This window comes from Cygnus atratus, chromosome 17 (assembly GCF_013377495.2).
Source record: "Cygnus atratus isolate AKBS03 ecotype Queensland, Australia chromosome 17, CAtr_DNAZoo_HiC_assembly, whole genome shotgun sequence".
Taxonomy (NCBI): domain Eukaryota; kingdom Metazoa; phylum Chordata; class Aves; order Anseriformes; family Anatidae; genus Cygnus; species Cygnus atratus.
The window spans coordinates 11,921,969-11,939,961 of NC_066378.1; the positions used below are offsets into that span (position 1 = coordinate 11,921,969).

Below are 17,993 nucleotides of genomic sequence, written 5' to 3' on the forward strand. Positions count from 1 at the left end.
CCCGCCCAACGGCCGCCTCGCGCGCGGCTCCCTCCCGATCGCGTTTACCTCAGCCTCTGCCGCCCGGCGGGGTCTCTGTGAGGCACGGCCAGGGCCCTAAATGGCTACGTAGGGATTGTAAGGGCCGGCTCTGAACAGCGTAAACAGCGTTTTTATTCGGAATTAGTATGAAATAAGTGCAAATTTTAACTGGCACAGTTATTAAACAGTATGGCAATATCTCCCTTTCACAGCTGTTAAGCGTTATGGCAATATCCCCACTGTTACACACAGAAAAAAAAAAGGACCCCTTTGCAGCCTTCCCCCATCCAGCTGGGTAAAAACAGCTTTGGTTCAGCATGAGACAAACCAGGCATTCCTGTCAGGGGGTAGCCAAACATAAGCACACCTGTTTTAAGACCCATTCTTCATTCTTGGTGAGAAACTTATTCGTAGGAGTAGAAACTTTCTACATGACGACACCCCATTGCACAAACACTTCTAGACAGTGCAAATTTTTTCTGAGGCTTTTACCCATCAAGATCACTGCAGGTTCTTTACAGACCAGCAGGTATCACAAAATTCTTCACAACAGAGAAGTAACTTCAAATCCCCACACCTAACCCTGCCTCCTTCTGTAACATTAAATGTGACTGTAGTTTCTGAAATAAAGTAGTAATTCAGGGCAGAACTCTGAACATGAAGTTAACATTTTTAGTGCAATTTTAAATACGGCCAAAGAAGAGCACGTCGTGTTGCTATGTACAAGTTTATATTATGTTTTGTTATCCTTTTGGAAGAAATAATGAAAACAGACGTTGCTTCTGTTGCATTGCTAAATTGTTCCCAAAGTACATGAGATGGTAGCTTGCTTAAGTATATGACTATATGAGTAGTAATGAATGTTGAATATGATGAAAGTCTTTCAGATAACTTAGAAATAATTGGTCAAGAAAATAAACAGCTTTAACAAAAAAAATGCCTACACTGGTTTTAGGACAAGCAGTAACACTTCTTTTTTTAAGAATAAAATTAATTTACAACATTAGTTTATCAAGAAAAATGTACAGTTTATACCTATACTTTCCAAGATGCTCCAAATTTGTTACGTAGTTCTATGGGAGGTATATATTACAAAATTATTTGGCTGCATTATAAGGCATTCAGTGAAAAACACTGTCCTACTAGAACAGACAATCCCAAACACTTCTGCTGACAGCAACCAAACTATGCCATATCATCTTTATTAAAATGTAAAGAAATGTGCTTAAAAGAGAAGGGCGTAAACTTGTATCCTCCACCAGTGTAGAATTTGTTCTGAAATTCCACCCTGAAACAAGATAAAAAACAGAATCTGGATATTAATCCAAAATGACTGATTGTCAAACGACAGAACTGTACAACACAAGAAACCAAACGAAACCAATCCTAATCCCATCACTTACGCTTTCTGTGCAGCTGCTTAACCTTCCTATCACAATCACAGGCAAATTTGATGTTTCTCAAGAGACTCAAAGATCCAGACATTCTGCTGTTATGGCTCATATCTCACTTCTGTCTTATTAATTTTTGAGTTAACTGCAGTTAATTGTTTTGCAAATCTACAGTATCATGATGACAATACTTAGCAATGCAAATAGCTCTGTATCATGTGTTTAGATTCTAAGTGTCTGTCTTTTCTTACATTGTAAATTTTATCAAGTTTCAAATTAAGTACCGGAATCCACTCTAACATGCAGAGCTCCTGATGTTAAGACTAAAAAGGATTAAAATATTTAAGGGTGGACAGTCCCACTTTATCAAGTTTTGCTCACTAATATAACGTTCTGTTGAGCCAAATAAATAAAACAGACTGGAGCCATTCAGTGATATAGCCAGATGGAAATTAAAAACGTTTATCAAAGTGACTAATATTCTACAGTATGAAAAGCTAAAATACTATAAATCAAATGTCCTCGGTCATAGTTCGCATAATAATCAATTCAATGTGGTAGAGGTCAATATACATCATAAGCGGATATAGTATTTGCACTGAAAATATTCCAGAGGAATATTCACATTCAACTAACAAGCCATTTATTTGATGCAATTAGATAAAATCTATTAAAATAACATCAGACTATTAAACTTTACACTCATTAAAAAGTCACCTAATATTTTGAAATAAAAATTCCGCTGAAGAAGCCAGTATACAGTATAGTGAAGTAATTATAAAATGGTGAGTTAAAACTTACCAGTGAAGTCGTATAGCATGGAGAAAAGCAGAAAGCCCCTCCATTACCAAAAGAATAAAAACTGTTAGCACGGCAAAAAAGGCTAGAACGGGGACTAGCAGTAAGACACCGTATGTTGTATCCACACGAAGACCCACTCTCATCACCATTTGCCAAAGAACTTCTGATAATTCTGAAAAAAAAAAAAAAAAAAAAAAAAAAAAACTTTCATAATTCATGTTGATACCGCACACATCCACCAAGTGAGCTAACGTACCTGACCTGTACTGTAGCTTAACCAGGATTACAGATTTGCTGAATATGGGAACTACAAGCAATCCCCTACACTACCCCATTTTTTTTTTTCCTTTTCCTTCAGGAAATGCTTAAAGGTACATCTGAGTTTCAAAATAAGCTCTACTGTTGGCAACATTTTCCACTATGATAGTAAGACTTCAGCAAGTCGTAAATACCTGTCAAACTGGTCAATTAATGGAAAGTAAAAAATGGTACTGTGGATGCTGATACAATATTATGTAACATTGTACCCAGATAAATCAACCTTCACACAGCCAAGAACAGTCAATGAAAAATGTTACTAGGTTTCAAACAGTAAGTTACAATTTTAGTTTTGGGGCTTTCCATAGATAGTTATTAGTTTAAATAGTTTGTTTTTTTTAATTAAGTAAAAGATAATTTCATAGTAGTATCACTTCAACAGGCCAGCCCCCCCCTACCTGGCATTAAAAATCAAAACAGATTTAAAATCAACCAAAAAACGACAAAAACACTTACGTGCATGAGCAAGACTTAATGCCCAGAGTCTCAGATATGAGGCTGTATTAGAAATGCATCCGAGACAGTATTCAATGGTATGAATTGCTTGATTCATAAAAACATCTGCAAAATTAAACTAAAATATGAAAATATATTTGTATTCATTTGAGCAACATAGCACGGCATGAAAAAAAACAAAAACATTCATCTGTAAATCTTATTATACAGAAAAGCCATTAAGGGATAATACACTGACTTCATATCAAATTAAAAAAAAGCCACTGGCACATTTAAAATCCTTATTACAGGACAACAACCACCACAAAAAATCAGATGCTATAGTTTTCTCGTTAGTTTCCCCAATTATTTTGTGGACAGATAAAGATGTATGCAAATTTATTTTTTCCGCAAGGAATATGATCTAATACTTGAACTATAAAGGTAGTAAAACCAACCACATCTCCAATTCCTGTTCTATTGATATTGCAAGTTTATAATGTCAGTTTTTGAATCGTTAAAACCAGGGTTAATTATTAGTAATACGAGTGACAGAGAAACAATTACATTAATAACGTAAAATCTAAATGCACGTGCTTGTTGCTAATAGAGCACCAAGCCTAACACCACTGCAAGTTTCAACTACTTTGCAAGAAACTATGACATTTTATTTAAGCAAACAATTCTTCTATTTTCTACACGTAGCAAGCAAAATTCTACTGCCCCCAGAGAAGTAACCACTATACATAGACCACACACTGGGAAACTGAAGCAGTTTCCTGGCTTTAAATCTACATGAAATCAGTGGAAACAGTAAATACTTTTAAAGATTTGACCGAAGTAGATAGCAATAATAGCTAGGACTAGGAATTCAATTTAACATCTCCAAACCCCCATTAGAAATAAGCTTTGTCACATCTAATATTCAACTATAAAAAGTTTTCTCTAGGTGAAAAGTCAAGGTTAATTAACAGGAAATTGCACAGTCATCTTCTTTCCTTAATGTTAAGGATCCATAAAAGCATGCAGGAAAAAAAAAATTTATACCGCTTCTTCAATTCAAAAAAAAAAACAGTAGTCTGATTCAAATAAAGCCCTCCTCATGTTCTCCACTACAGATAGATATGGTTTGCTGTACCACAATCTGAACATACCAACAAATAATGATAAAATAGCAACAAATGAAAATACATGAATTGCATTCATGCATCAAGGTCTTTGTAAAGGCTCGGCCGATATTCTTAGAAACTTCCATGGACTCAGCACACAAACTATCTTCTTGATTATCAACTTCTAATTTTCTTTCAAGGACATACTAATTAGAAATTCAATACGATAGTTACCTCCTCTTCATCCCCCTCTCTGTGCCCACTGTCTGAATGACTGTTTCCTTCTTCCACATCATGAGATCGCAGCAGAGAGAGTTCTTCTTCACTCTCTTTTCGAATTAGCTTGTAGCCACTCTGCAAAATTGAAATGTATCATGTCTGTTTGCTAAGTGGACTCTCAGTTTTAAAATGGATTTTGAGAGTGGACTCTCAAAGTTAAAATTTGTTTAAAGAAGTTGCAAGAACTTCCCAAAGAAGTTTCCCAAAGAACATTCCCAAAGGCAAAAATGACCAGAGTGTAGAGGAACAAAACATTATCATACATTACAGATGAAAATGTTCCACTTGTAGAAGCATCTAGTTATGGACATTATTCTGTATGCAATAATACTAGCTGAATTTTTCTATACTGAAGAAATATCTAAACGTATCTCAATACTCACCCTGTACGTTCTAATGCCTCGTCTTCCACTGTGCAACCAATATAAATAAAGTGGTTTTCCAAAAAGCATTACGGGAACAGAAAGAAAAGCAAGACTCAGTAAAAACCTCTGTAGACCAACCTGTTCATAAGTAGGAAAGAAAGAAAATGAGATCAGGTTCCAAAATCAAAGTTAGTAAAAGCCTTCCCATTTTCCTTTAAAAACCTCTTTGAGCAAAATACAAGAAAAATACTACTGATTTCAGTGGGCATGTGCTCCAAATTGAAAATCCATGCAAGTATTTACTTAATCAGGCCCTTAAATGGGGTTATAGGTACGCAGCACCTTCAGGACTTGGTTCTAAGTTAATACATGACTGATGCACAGTGTACTAAGATTATTTACAGTACACAGGAAAGAATCAAAATCACAAGAATATGGCTCTGTTCTCTAACCTCAACTCTAAACTGGGTGACTTTGTTCTAGAAACATATTTTTACAAGCACTACATAAAATCTTAAAATTAAAGAATGAAACTATTATTTAATGGTACTGTTTATTCATTTTCCCCTTCATCTGATACATTCCCCTTCGTAGGGGAACATCACTTGTAAAGCAGTTAACTGAACAGGGGACACAGGATCATCAGAAGCTTGCAAGAACTTTACTAACCTGCCCAGTATAAAAGACATCTGTTTCACCACCAGGAAACAGGAACATGTTAATAAACTCAATCAGAATGCTAGGAGCAGATGTAGAGTCCTCTGCAGAGTATGCTAACCACTTAAAGAAGATCATAAACACAAGGTAGCCAAAGATGCACATCATGAATAAAAGTTCAGGAATAAAAACTAAATAAATATTGTACTTCTTCTTGAAATGTCTGAAAGATAAAAATGGAAAAAAAAAGTTTTACCAAGAAAGATCAAGATAAGTATGGGGCCCAAACATGATTTCAATGAAACAGAACAGTGGTTGCGCTTTTATAGAGTAGGACTAAAATTAGAATTAAAAAAATGATTTCTTCGTATTCAGTAAAGTTTTAACCAGGTATTTCAGTGGAAATCATGACCATATGAAGCATGTATTTGTATTTAACAGAAAGTAAAATAAAATACCATATTTATCAGTCGCTTCAGATTTTTTGGCATAATACTGACCCATTACCTAATTTATGTGAAAGGAAATCTCCCTGCTACTGTCTTAATATAATTACTATTATCCTGTTTTTAAAAATAATAATAATAATAATAAATCATCACTTCTCTTACCACATTAACTGTTATTATCATTACATACTTTTTGTCAAGTCTTGAATTATATTATCTTAACTTCTTGTACTTACAAGTGGTTAAATACCCCCAATACAACTCCAAACGTCATGTGAGCTACTCCAAAAATCACAGACATTTTCATTTTGAAAGAATTTAAAAAACTGAGACGGTTGCTTGCCAAATTCCAGATCTGAGGAAGAAATGAGACAAAATACACATTTCAGAACAATGTAATAGAAGGAATAAAACTGTATTCTTTTTCTATTAGGACACCAGAATTCTACCTCAAAATGAAATCACAACTGAAGTCTGAGTTTTGTGAAAATAGTTAAATCTTTCTTTGATTCATAAATGAACAAGCTTTTTGAATTGAGAGAAAAAACATACTATGGGAAAAAAAAAATCTGTTTATCTTCCTAATACACATACCAAAGTCTAATTTAAAGATGAGTGATCATCACAAAGGAGAATTTAAAAGAATAAAACTAACCGGATCGATTCCAAAGGGATAAGCTCCGTTGTATACCCCAGTAACATTTGGATCCAGCGTCAAAAATTGATTAGACTTCAGATCCTCAAGACTGCAGAGAAAGAAAATCACAATCAGATCTAACATGGTTTAAACATTGTGGCAATATATAGTTTGCATTCTGCAGGACACTACCCCTGTTTTCCATTACAAAAACATTCACCCAGATTCAGCCTATAAATGGATAAAGCAACTTCTAAGTACAAAGGACCCGGCCCGTAAAAATAACAACAAAAATCTAGGCTCTGAATCTGTGCTTAGTTCACTGTCTTTGAAAGGAAAGTTTCTAGATTTTTTAATTCCACATTCCCCTAGAATAAAGCTTCATTGTAAAAGCTCCCAATTTGCTTTTACATAAAATTCACTAACAACCACTCAAAGGACTAAATATTCAAATGTAAAAGGGAAAAATAAGGTATAGTTTCCACTATAACTTCAAACTCTCTTTAATTAACAAATTACTCACAACCTTTTCACATTTGAACCAAAGTTGGTAGTTTTGACTCTACTTTAAGCCGCTTCCTGTTTTTGAAATGCAAGCTGTGAACATTTAAATACCAAAAGGCCTTAACACCCTAAAATAATAAGGTTATCCCAATTTATGTGATTCAGACCTACTTTTTCACAGCCTTTTTTTTTTTGCGCTATCAAGAAAGGCTGTGCATAGACTAATATTTGCTAGGTAATTAATTTATGTCATTGTTAGTACCTTTACAGTAGATACCAATGCTTCTTGGCTAATTCCAGAACCGTATTTTGGGACAAGTTTCTCCAAAACTTGCCCTGTATTTTCAATTTCTCTCAAAAACTTTGCTCTATCTGTTTTAATTAGTTACAGCAGAACAGTCGTACACTTTTAACAGTTTAAATGAAAACTGCTGGCTACCAGTAAATAAACATCCTGAACTAATCTCAAGACGACCACAAGAAGCCAAACACCTCTAAGGAGCTTTAGAGACTGAATAAATCCAAGAAATATTGCCTCTAAAATTAATGCATGTGAGCTCTTACCACCAATAAGATAATTATGCTAGCTGCAGTTTTTAATAGAAGTTCCTAGCTAGCATAGATAGCGTGAGGGTACTGCAACAAAATTTGGTACACGAGGAGTCTGATTTTCATCTACATCTAATTATAAAAGTCTAGAAAATGTTCTCGGTGACTGAGAACATGACAGCAAGATAACCCAGTAAAGCACCATTGGTAAATGAGAGATTAACCTGACAGACTGACTGAATTATACATATTCCAATTCCAACAGCAGTTTTGGAAGAAATTGTGTTCTCTGTGGATTTTCCAATTTAAGTAAGCAATTTCATTTTGTTTTTGAATAACTATTACTGCTTTAAGAGTAGATGAAACTTTAGAAGAAACTTAGTGCTTAGCTCACTAGCATTTGATACTTTAACTAGATTTTGCCAGATTTCATTACTACTCTCTATAAAAGGACAGCTAAAGAGCCAAAGGGTTAAACTGTTGCAGGAAGTAGATTTGCTTTAATTATACAGCAAATGAAGGCATGCTACTCACCGCCAAACCTTCTGCTCAAACATTGCTGAAACATTCCATCCGGAACCAAATATATTTAATGACTTTGAAAAACAATCATTATAAATCAGTCCAGTGTATACAGAAAACAAACCCATCAATAAAATAACGTATCGGCCTTCATATAACATTTTCATTATCTGTAAGTATTTAAAAAAAAAAAGAAAAAAGAAAACATCATTCATCATCTGCTATATGAATAATACATGAATATCTACACTTTTCTAACAGAAACATTTTTCGCCTCACAAAACTTCTAAAAACTAAAAATTCTTACAAATAGCCTATAAATAGTACGAGGAAACCCAAGATCAATCAAAATGGAACAAAGACCTTTTCCTTAAGCATGCAAACATGCAATTTGCAAATACCAGTCACTAAATGCCTGAGATTCATCTCTCCACATTTGCAACTTTATGCCAAGCGATTTATATGCAAAGGCTGCATTAGGACATAGAGCTAGCGGCAAGTATATTCAGAAAGACAACTTTGGTTTACAACTTTGGTTTAAGGTGAATGCATAGATTTGAACTCCCCATGCAAGCTCCCATGACACAAACTGAGGCTTTTCCCACTGATATCCTTACACTACTGAATAGTCTTTGTAAGACACATTTCTTCCCCTGAACTGTTTTTCAAGAAATGAAGTTAATTTTAATTAAATATAATTTTAATAAGACATGCAAGTGTTCCTGCTTTCCAAGCCTATGTCATTAAAAGATTAGATAAAATTAAGTTTTATGAATTTCAAACTACAACTCGTTTTCAGAAACAATAAAAGAAGGTAGAATTTGAAAAGCCATTTTCTCCTCAGGTTAGTCACTGTAACCACATTCTGTAAAATTCACGCATCGCTAAGAAGACTTAGCAGAAGGAAAGACAAGCCCCCTCTCTCAAATAAAAATATAGTTTGTTAAGATTAATCTTAACAAGCATTGTTAATCTTAACAAGCATTAACCTTGAAAAATATGGTAATTTTAAACATGGAAAATCCTAAAACAAAGAAAAAACTGTCTAATACATGCACAAAAAATATTACTTTCCAGAAACGCAGTAACTATCCAATTGAAACTATCTTGCTGGTGGAGGTTAAGTTATTTATAATTTTCTTTACCTCATCCTGCGATCTTTGTAGCCTAGGATGGTTTTCATACAGTATTGTCAGGAGTGCAAAGATGAACATCAGCAGACCATGCCCAAAGTCTCCAAACATAACAGCAAACAAGAAGGGAAAAGTGATGATGGTATAGAGAGCTGAAATGGCAACGTAACAGACTTCAGGCACATAGCACAATAGATGATGGTGGTATCTGAATTATGTGTGAGCAATTAAAGTATTTTTAACCTCTCGATTTGTTCAGCTTTAAGGTTGAAAGACATTTCACCCCATGCTAACAGACATCTCACCCACGCTATAAATGTAATTCAGTTTAAAGCTTGCTTATCTATATATATGACACCCTTTAGCAGTGACAACTCCACAGCTGAGCATCAGCTGACATGACAATTCTAAGGATAATAATATGAACCCAGGAAATAAAAGTTATTTTCCAGTTACTTTGACTCTGTAGTATACCTTACGTTCTCCTGTACAGCGTGACATGATACTCTCATACTCAAGATAGCTATAAAAATACATGAAGATATTAAACTAACTGGGCTATACAACAAGCAGGATTTTTTCAAGTGATGAGCTTCACACTTGAGCAAGAACAGTAGCCATTACCAAGTTTTCTTCTTTTCCCTAAATATTTTTCTTACCCAAGGTAAAGCATATAAAGAAACAATATGCAATTGCTACTGCTGTTTTAACGCTGAAATAACGCACTAAAATTAAATCCCATCTTACTGCTTGGAACACCATTTGTACTTTTGATGAGCTGCTGAAGTTTTAAAACAGCTACTAATAATCAGTACGGTTGTCACTGTTTTGCCATCACTGGTGGCTAATTTAGCAAGGTATTTAAACGCAGAGCCTTACAAGGCAAGGAATAATGGCAGCACAGCTCACAGTTCAGATTTTGGAGGACCAACCTGGATTAACTTCCCCATAGTTTCCAACTCCATAAGCATCAACGATATTTTGGAACCCTGAAGTGAATTTATTGGTACGTATCAGAGTTGGAGGGGGTTGTGTTGTTGGGATGGTATTCATGAATGAAGAAATTGTGGCTCCACTCTTCCTCTAATTCCAGACAGAAAGAGAAGATACGTTTATATGAAAACTCAGTTGACAATTTAATCAAAGTGAAAATATTTTCTCTATCGACAGTTTCACTGATCTTGAAACATGCCTGAAGTAACCCTCAAATTTAATGTTTATCCCTTTGTGCCTTTAAAAAATAAAAATTATATTAATCTGTTCCTCTAAAAGCACTAACATACAGTGTTCTAATCCTTACTTCACAGGAAATAACAAATTTTAATAATTTCCTTATTAAAAACTTTTTAAAAAGACTCTGTCCATAAAGAAATTGTTTAATATGAGTACACAGAGACCGAGACCTGCCTGTGACTGACTTTCACCCTATTTTAAATATTTTCTTTCCTTATGTGTATAGGTAGTTGAAGACAGAAGTTCTAACATCCGTGAGCATTCAGCTGACTTACTGAACCTTCCTCCAACGCATGGCGCAAGTTTTGCAGATCAGCCACTGGACACCAAACCTCAGCAATCAAACATTTATTTGTGACATCAAAACTGCACAAGTTGAGTACATGATAAATGGCTTTCATCTTCTTTACTTGGATAACCCACGTATAGATGGATTCAGATGCTTTACACAAAACTTGGCGTAAGTAATCCTCGGTTTTATGCAGCACCTTCATCCAAGAAGAAAAACAAAAAGCTTTCATTGAAAACGCAGGAACAATTATGTTAACAACAGCAAAGCACCGAGTATTTCTTCAATGATGAACTACATTTGTGGGAGGCCACAATAAGCACTGCATTGTTTTAGGCAGTGGAATTACCGTGAAGTGTAATAAATACATGCAACTCCAGACCATGGACACTACATAGGGTCAAGTTCAGATCCAAAGCTGCAAGTATTTTAGAAATATATTAATGTATTTAATACTATGATACATTAAATGATTTCCTATAGTGCAGTAACTACAGCAAAGGGAATACACTATTACAATTTACTCACAGTACGAAGATCCTGAATACGAACGTTTAGTCCTTCAACAACTGCCGTGCGCTCATCCATGGTATTTGGATAGGGATACACATGACAGTGATAACTACAGAAACACAGAAGTCTGTACTAAATAACCAACCTAAAGAAAAATAACACAGCCAGCCCCAGGCCCTAGTCAAATCTGCAACATGCTGTCTAATAGCCACGGACCAGATTCAACTGGCAGTCACTGTTTTGCCAATACTTAATAAAGACTGCAGATAAAATGACTCATACATTTATTTGTACGTGAGATAATTATAAAGCTAGATGCAACTGAGAGGCTAGGAAAAAAAAACAAATTTAACTTCAAAACCTTGCACGAAATCAACATTTCCAAGGAACGGGACGAGGGGGAAAACAAAGAAAAAAATAGTCCAGACATAAAAAAATGATATATATATATATAAAATTTGCTTCTTACCAGTCACAAATCTTCTTAACTTTCTGGCCAATTTGTTCACCCCAATAGGACACTAAAAACACAAACCATTTTGTGGTTTCACCCTGGAAAAAAAAAAAGGATAAGTTGATAAAGTTTATTTTTAACAGACAACTCTCCTATGCTGTACATATTCAAATTTGTTATTTTACTGTGTAATTAGAAAAGTGTTAGTAGTATTAACATTCCACCATTTTAGTTAAGAACAAAAAATAAAATTCAAGTGTACCAATATTTCAAAGGATATTTTTAGTAACAAAAAAATCAAAAAAATCAAAGTAAAGTTTAAATTAATATTGGACAGCCATAGCTGCTAATTTACAAAGGGAATTTGTAAGTTTAGAGAAAGATCTTCACAGAAGACTGACTATATTCCAGACATATTTCCTTAACTACTGAATGAACAAATAAAAGGGTTATTAAAAGGTAATGGCCTGTATAGACCTGGTTAATAAATATCCAAGCAGCCATCTATGCCACGCATTTTGATCAAGGTAGCCAAAGACACAATTATTCCACAATAAAGTTCTGCAATAAAGGACAAGACATATGAGGAGTAGCCGAGGTCACTTGGTTTGTTCAGCTGGAAGGACAGAAGGCTGAGGGAGGCCTCATGGCGGCCTGCAGCTTCCTCACAAAGGGAGCGGGGCAGGCGCTGAGCTCTGCTCTCTGGGGACAGCGACAGGACCCGAGGGAACGGCATGGAGCTGGGACAGGGGAGGGTCAGGCTGGGCGTTAGAGAAAGGTTCTGCACCCATAGGGTGGTCGGGCACTGGGACAGGCTCCCAGGCACAGTCTGATGCAGTCACAGCATCAAACCTGCTGGAGTTCGAGAAGTGTTTGGACAACACTTTCAGACACGTAGTCTAATTTTTAGGTAGTGTTGTGTGGAGCCCAGAGTTGGACTCAATCATCCTTGTGGGTCCGTTACAACTTGGGATATTCTGTGATTCTGCACGCATCAAGCTGAACCATTCCTAGTGTTATGATGGAATTGAGACCTCTAATTTTGAAGTTGCCAGTTATAATATTTGAAAGTGATTTTCTCTCCAAAGGCTCTAGGAAATTGTTTACATTCACTGCAGACCTGAGCAGCAATTCTTTCAGGTCATATGAAGAGTACAAACAAAATAAACCAATAGTTACAATGTTTACTCACGGTATCTGGATCTTCCAGACATTCATCCAACTCTGCATACGTAAGAATAGTGTATCCTTTACAGACTCTCCACAGCATTTTTTCAAACGCTTCAACTTTTGCTCGACGAACTAACCCAGATATAAATCTATGAAAAAAAGAAAAAAACACATTTGAAAAGTAAGTCAAAATCCATGAAGTAAAATCTCAGAACATATCATCTCTCCAGATCACAGTCACAAGAATTTCACTTCCAGCAACTCCAGAGAAGGAAACACCACACCCTATATAGGAACTAACTGGTATATAAAATAAAGATACAATTTCTATTTGGAAAACAGATGGATTATAGGTCTGAACAAACAACTAGAATATTTAATGTAATTTCTTTCTGCAGTAGTAAGGTTCTTAATTTTTTATTCAGTAAGGCACTCTAAAAATGACATTGCAGGGAGCTGTTTCCATATACCATTTTAAAGACAAGTAGGCAATACTGTTAATAATGTTACATTTACGATTGACTCAGACAGCTCATTGAAAAACTGTGTGTTTATCCTAAAAAAAAAAGTTTGAACAGTAGAAGAAAGTACCAAAATTAAGGAAAATCTTAAATGCTCTAAACACACATACTTGGTCTGACGAAAGCTTTATGACAGTATACTTGGTGCAGTCCTACTTATCCCTTTAAAGAATCCAGTTTTGTTTCAGAGATGCATTTGGGACACCCGGTCTAAAATGGTTTGGCTCATCTTAAATCACTGCAGTCACACAACATCTCATCTTGAGAAACTAGCCTGTTATTTACAGCAGCTCATCCAGCAGTTTTGAAACAGCACACCACGACAACCTGGCATACCTCGGCTGAACCATACCTACCCAAGCTTGGCACCCAGTCTATGCATACAGTTGTAATCCACAAATGGCTCGTTTTCCACAGATGGAAATTCTTCATAATTCATGTGTAAATGGGATTCATACTAGGAAATAAAAGAAATATCATTCACAGCATTCAGAAAAAATATTTCGGTTCATTTATTATTCTATAGAGGAAAAGCTAATTAAGTAAATTCTTTCAGTGAAAATACAAAAGCATTTCCTGCACTCGATTCAGACAACAGAGATATCTTGGGATCTCAAGTGAGTCACTCAGCAATTATAGTCACTGTTGCAAAGGTTACGTGATAAATTTCTCAGCACAATTTACACATCAAAATAAGACAAATATGACTTCATCTTCTGCTGACATCAGCAGTAACATTCAGATGAATCAACAGAGAAATCACAAAGCTCCTAAGTTTCAGGGCTGCGTTTTGCTGTGTATATGCCTAATGCGTGTACATACAGCACAAGCAGTTGTGAGCCAGGTTCTCTAGGTACCGAGCACAAACAAACAACATATGGTGCTGTAAAGCCCAACAGGAAGTCGTGCACTTAACTAGAAGCACTAACAGCACGCAACAGAACCATCACATGACACAATTCTAGTCAAACACCACAAGTAGTACCTCTGCTGTTCTCCTGACAAACGTTTGTGTGACATCCAACATGCACGTGTATTCTGTCAGTTCAAGCAGATTTTTCCTCAGCTTTTCTTTGTTTTTATTTACTTCCCTCAATTCTGTTTCCAGCTTCTGCAGCTGTTCCTGTTACATGAAATAAAAACGATACAGAATCAGTTACACCGTTTTGGAAACTGGGGGAGGATGAATTTTAAGCAAGTTAATTTGGCTTAACAACAGGAACTTTTCTATTTCTTAATTAACTTAAGCTCCATAGATTTTCTTCCTCAGCCTGCCAAAGATTGCTTTGTATTGAGTATGCTTGATCCTCCACTAGCATCCATTAAGTCTGTTGTTACAACCCTAATTTGTGTCTGAGCTAAGTAAGGCAGACTTGGAATTAGAACTTGGAATGTGAGGGTGAGACAGCTACCTATTCTATCGATAGAATTAGAGCAGAACAGAATGCCATTCAAAATTATAAGCACTCACAGAAAAGAGCACCGTGTTTCATTACACAACCAACATGGGAAAACAGAGCCTTGGGCATATAAAATTCTCACACACCCTGGAAAACATGGATGTTTATTTATTTATTTATTTTTTACTATGTTTGTTTATTTTAATTTTTTTGAAATGTTTATTTTTATTTATTTTTTTATTTATATTTTAAACTGAAAACAGTTTGGGCATCTGGAGTGTGAAAAAATTACCTGGATTTCTAAAATGTGTTTCAGCAAGGGCGCAGGAGGAGCAACATCTCCTTCAGGAAGAGGAATATCCGCCTTTTTAATTTCTTGTACTAAATACCCTGGAGAAAAAAAAAAAATCGGAAATGAAACTGAAAATTGCACAGTTGATCTTCAGCTCTTATTGAGGGCACTGATCACACTGCAGCATCAAGCCCTAATTATTTTATTAATTTATTTTGGCAACAATACACAAAGAGTCTTCAAAATGAACACAAAGAAAGGGTAAAGATTAGTGCTCCATGGAGAAAAAGAGCGGCTTATGAAGTGCTAGCAATACAAGACAGACAGCATTGCTCCCTTGGACGCTTGCAGAAGTAAACTATCTTCAGAGACCACAGACTGAAACTTTCCAACCACAAGCACTTTTTACGAAGCTTTTGACTTTTTATAATATGTTTTTGTTGCTACTTTCTGCTCCTAATGCCATCCGCCAAAAACTGATGTGCTGCTCAACAATCCATGTTTGGAATAAAAGGTGTTCAAACAAGGAGGCTTAAGAAACCCTGACAACGCATGCAACTCATGCTGGGCGGTGAGATTGCCACGATAGCTACTGGGATGTTTGGCATGACCAGCACGTGGCTCTGATAAGAGATTCCAATAAAAGAATCCTTCAACAGCAGCTTTTCCTCTGGGTATACTGAAGTTATCTGCATCTTGGCTGTAACGCTCTTCATGTCCTTTCTCTATTCCTTGACTATCATGTGAAAACAATTATTAGTAACTTAAAATGTTTTGGAGACTACTTGGAAGTTCAACAGCACTGAGTTGCATTACATGAGAAATTGGGTTTATTTTATAAGTCAAGGGAATATCTAGAGTAACGTTTCCATGGTCCAAGCAGTATTTTAAGCAGTCAATACAGAAATGGTCTCAACTGTTTATCAGCAAGGCATTAACAACTCTTCTTCACTTCTACGCTTAAAAAAAAAAAAACATGGATATATTTAACACACGCGTTGGACCATATGTAAATTTTACACCTACAAAACTAAGAAACGGGTAGTGGTAAAATATTGGAACAGGCTGCCCAGAGGCCCTACAGTCTCTACCTGTAGATGTATTCGAAACCTCACTGAACAGAGCCCTGGACAATGGGCTCTAGCTCACTCTGCTAGAGCAGGAGATGGGACTACGAGGTCCCTTCCAACCTAAACAATCATGTGATACGCTCAAAGCTGACACAGCGTATGAATGCAGATTAAGGAACATACTTGTATGTTCTGACCCAATTCAGTACTGCAGTCAAATAAGCCATCTCCAGCTCCAAAGAGCTGCAGGCTACGTACTTGAGTACATGTATTTTATTTTTTCACAGATAGGAAAAATTTGTAAGATTCCAAAACGTTAAAATGGTGCAACACTGGGAAAAAACAAGAAAAGCTCTAGCTGAAACCTCCACTGTAGTTCCTCTTGCAAAGTGAATTTTAATAAAGCCGCAGATGAGATGAAAATAGGTATGAAAATAAAGCTCACCAAGTATTCTTTCCATTTCTTCACATTTCTTTACTTCATTCACAAATTTTCTCTGAAATACACTTACGTTTGGGTTGAGCTGAAGGAGGATAAAACATTTATTAGGTAATGAAACAAAAAAATACCCCTAAAAAACATAGTTATTTCTCTGATTTCATGGAGCCAGTTTTGCATGTACCGTACGTGCACTCTTTCTACAAACTGCTTTTCAGCTAGGAAGCTATTTTTAAAAAGACAGAAGTCTTCAAATAGCAAGGTTTTACTAAAACAGAATGATTTGAGTAAAAAGAATGAAAGACACTGATAACAAACTAACTCAAGTCTACTGGAGAAACCACCCCCATATTATTCCTACAGTTTTAAAGTACTGCTTAAAGACTTCAAATTAATAAACGTGAACCTATCTATAAACATTTTTTTGCTATACTTTTCCATAAATTCTATTTGAAATGTTAAGCTTTGACGAGATCTTTTTCCACACTTCTCCATGAGCGTGCATTGTCTCTGGCTACATGTTCAACTTTAAAATCAGGACTACTTGAAATGGCATCTGTGGCCTTTAAACACAATACCCGTGTAATGATTCTTACAGGATCCTCCTACCTGCGGTATTTGCTAACCAGCTGTTATTTTTATTTAAGTTTTCCCAGTTTTCCTTGCTACGATTTTATAACCTATATTTATGAAGAATACCTAAGAGAAATTCCAAAGTCTCCGTCAGCAAGCAAAGATCATATAATTACGATGAGACAACGCACAAACAAAGTTAATTATTGCCCAACCCATCTTCTATTAGTGAGGCACTTGGTTTCCTTCAAGGTGAACTGCTGCTCTGGGAGCAGACGCACTTTACAAACCGGCAGTGTGTGATGGTGAAGGAATAAGCTTGTAGAACTGAGATGTTTCCATCAGTTTGCCAGCGGGGTGGGCACATCTGGCTGTGCACCTACAGACCGAAGTCAGGGTGGCTTCAGGCGCGTAGCAGGCTCTCCACAGGATGCTCCACAAAACCCAGAGGTTTCACCGCCCGTGTGAGGGGTGGGATCGGGCCCTCCCCTGAGCCTCAGGAAGGCCGCGGCCCCGCGCTACCTTTCCACGGCCCTCCCTCCCCGCCCCGCGGAGCCAGGCCCGCACCCGCCGCCCAGCCGGGGGCACCGGGGGGCTGTTTCCACACCGCTACTCACGTCTCGGAACTCGGCCAGGCCGCGCTCGCCCACCTCGCTGAGGCACTCGTAGGCCGAGCCGCTCTGCAGGAAGAGCTGCGCCAGGCACAGCGGCTCGCCGCGGAACAGCGAGCCCATGGCGGGGCCCGGCTCGGGAAGGGGCTCCGGGGGGGGAACCCGGGGGGAGCTCAGCGGGGCCCGGCTCCGCCCGGCGCTGCGGCGGCCATCCCGGCCCGGCCCGGCTGTTTCCGGGGGCAGGGCCCCGCGGGGACC

General features: G+C 36.9%; 1 protein-coding gene across 1 annotated transcript; it reads right to left on the bottom strand.

Annotated features, from left to right (window-relative positions):
• Positions 1 to 1,192: 1,192 nt before the first annotated feature.
• On the bottom strand, positions 1,193 to 17,967 carry ATP6V0A2 (ATPase H+ transporting V0 subunit a2). Its single transcript, XM_035564949.2, has 20 exons — positions 17,742 to 17,967; positions 16,558 to 16,636; positions 15,043 to 15,140; positions 14,336 to 14,473; positions 13,707 to 13,807; positions 12,852 to 12,978; positions 11,675 to 11,757; positions 11,221 to 11,314; positions 10,679 to 10,891; positions 10,103 to 10,253; positions 9,183 to 9,322; positions 8,050 to 8,207; positions 6,481 to 6,571; positions 6,062 to 6,180; positions 5,389 to 5,599; positions 4,738 to 4,857; positions 4,310 to 4,429; positions 2,988 to 3,105; positions 2,214 to 2,385; positions 1,193 to 1,309 (listed from the first exon to the last, which is right to left on the bottom strand). Exons 1-20 carry the CDS (start codon positions 17,856 to 17,858, stop codon positions 1,207 to 1,209), a joined length of 2,553 nt encoding a protein of 850 aa, XP_035420842.1. The 5' UTR covers positions 17,859 to 17,967; the 3' UTR covers positions 1,193 to 1,206.
• Between the last annotated feature and the right edge of the window lie 26 nt (positions 17,968 to 17,993).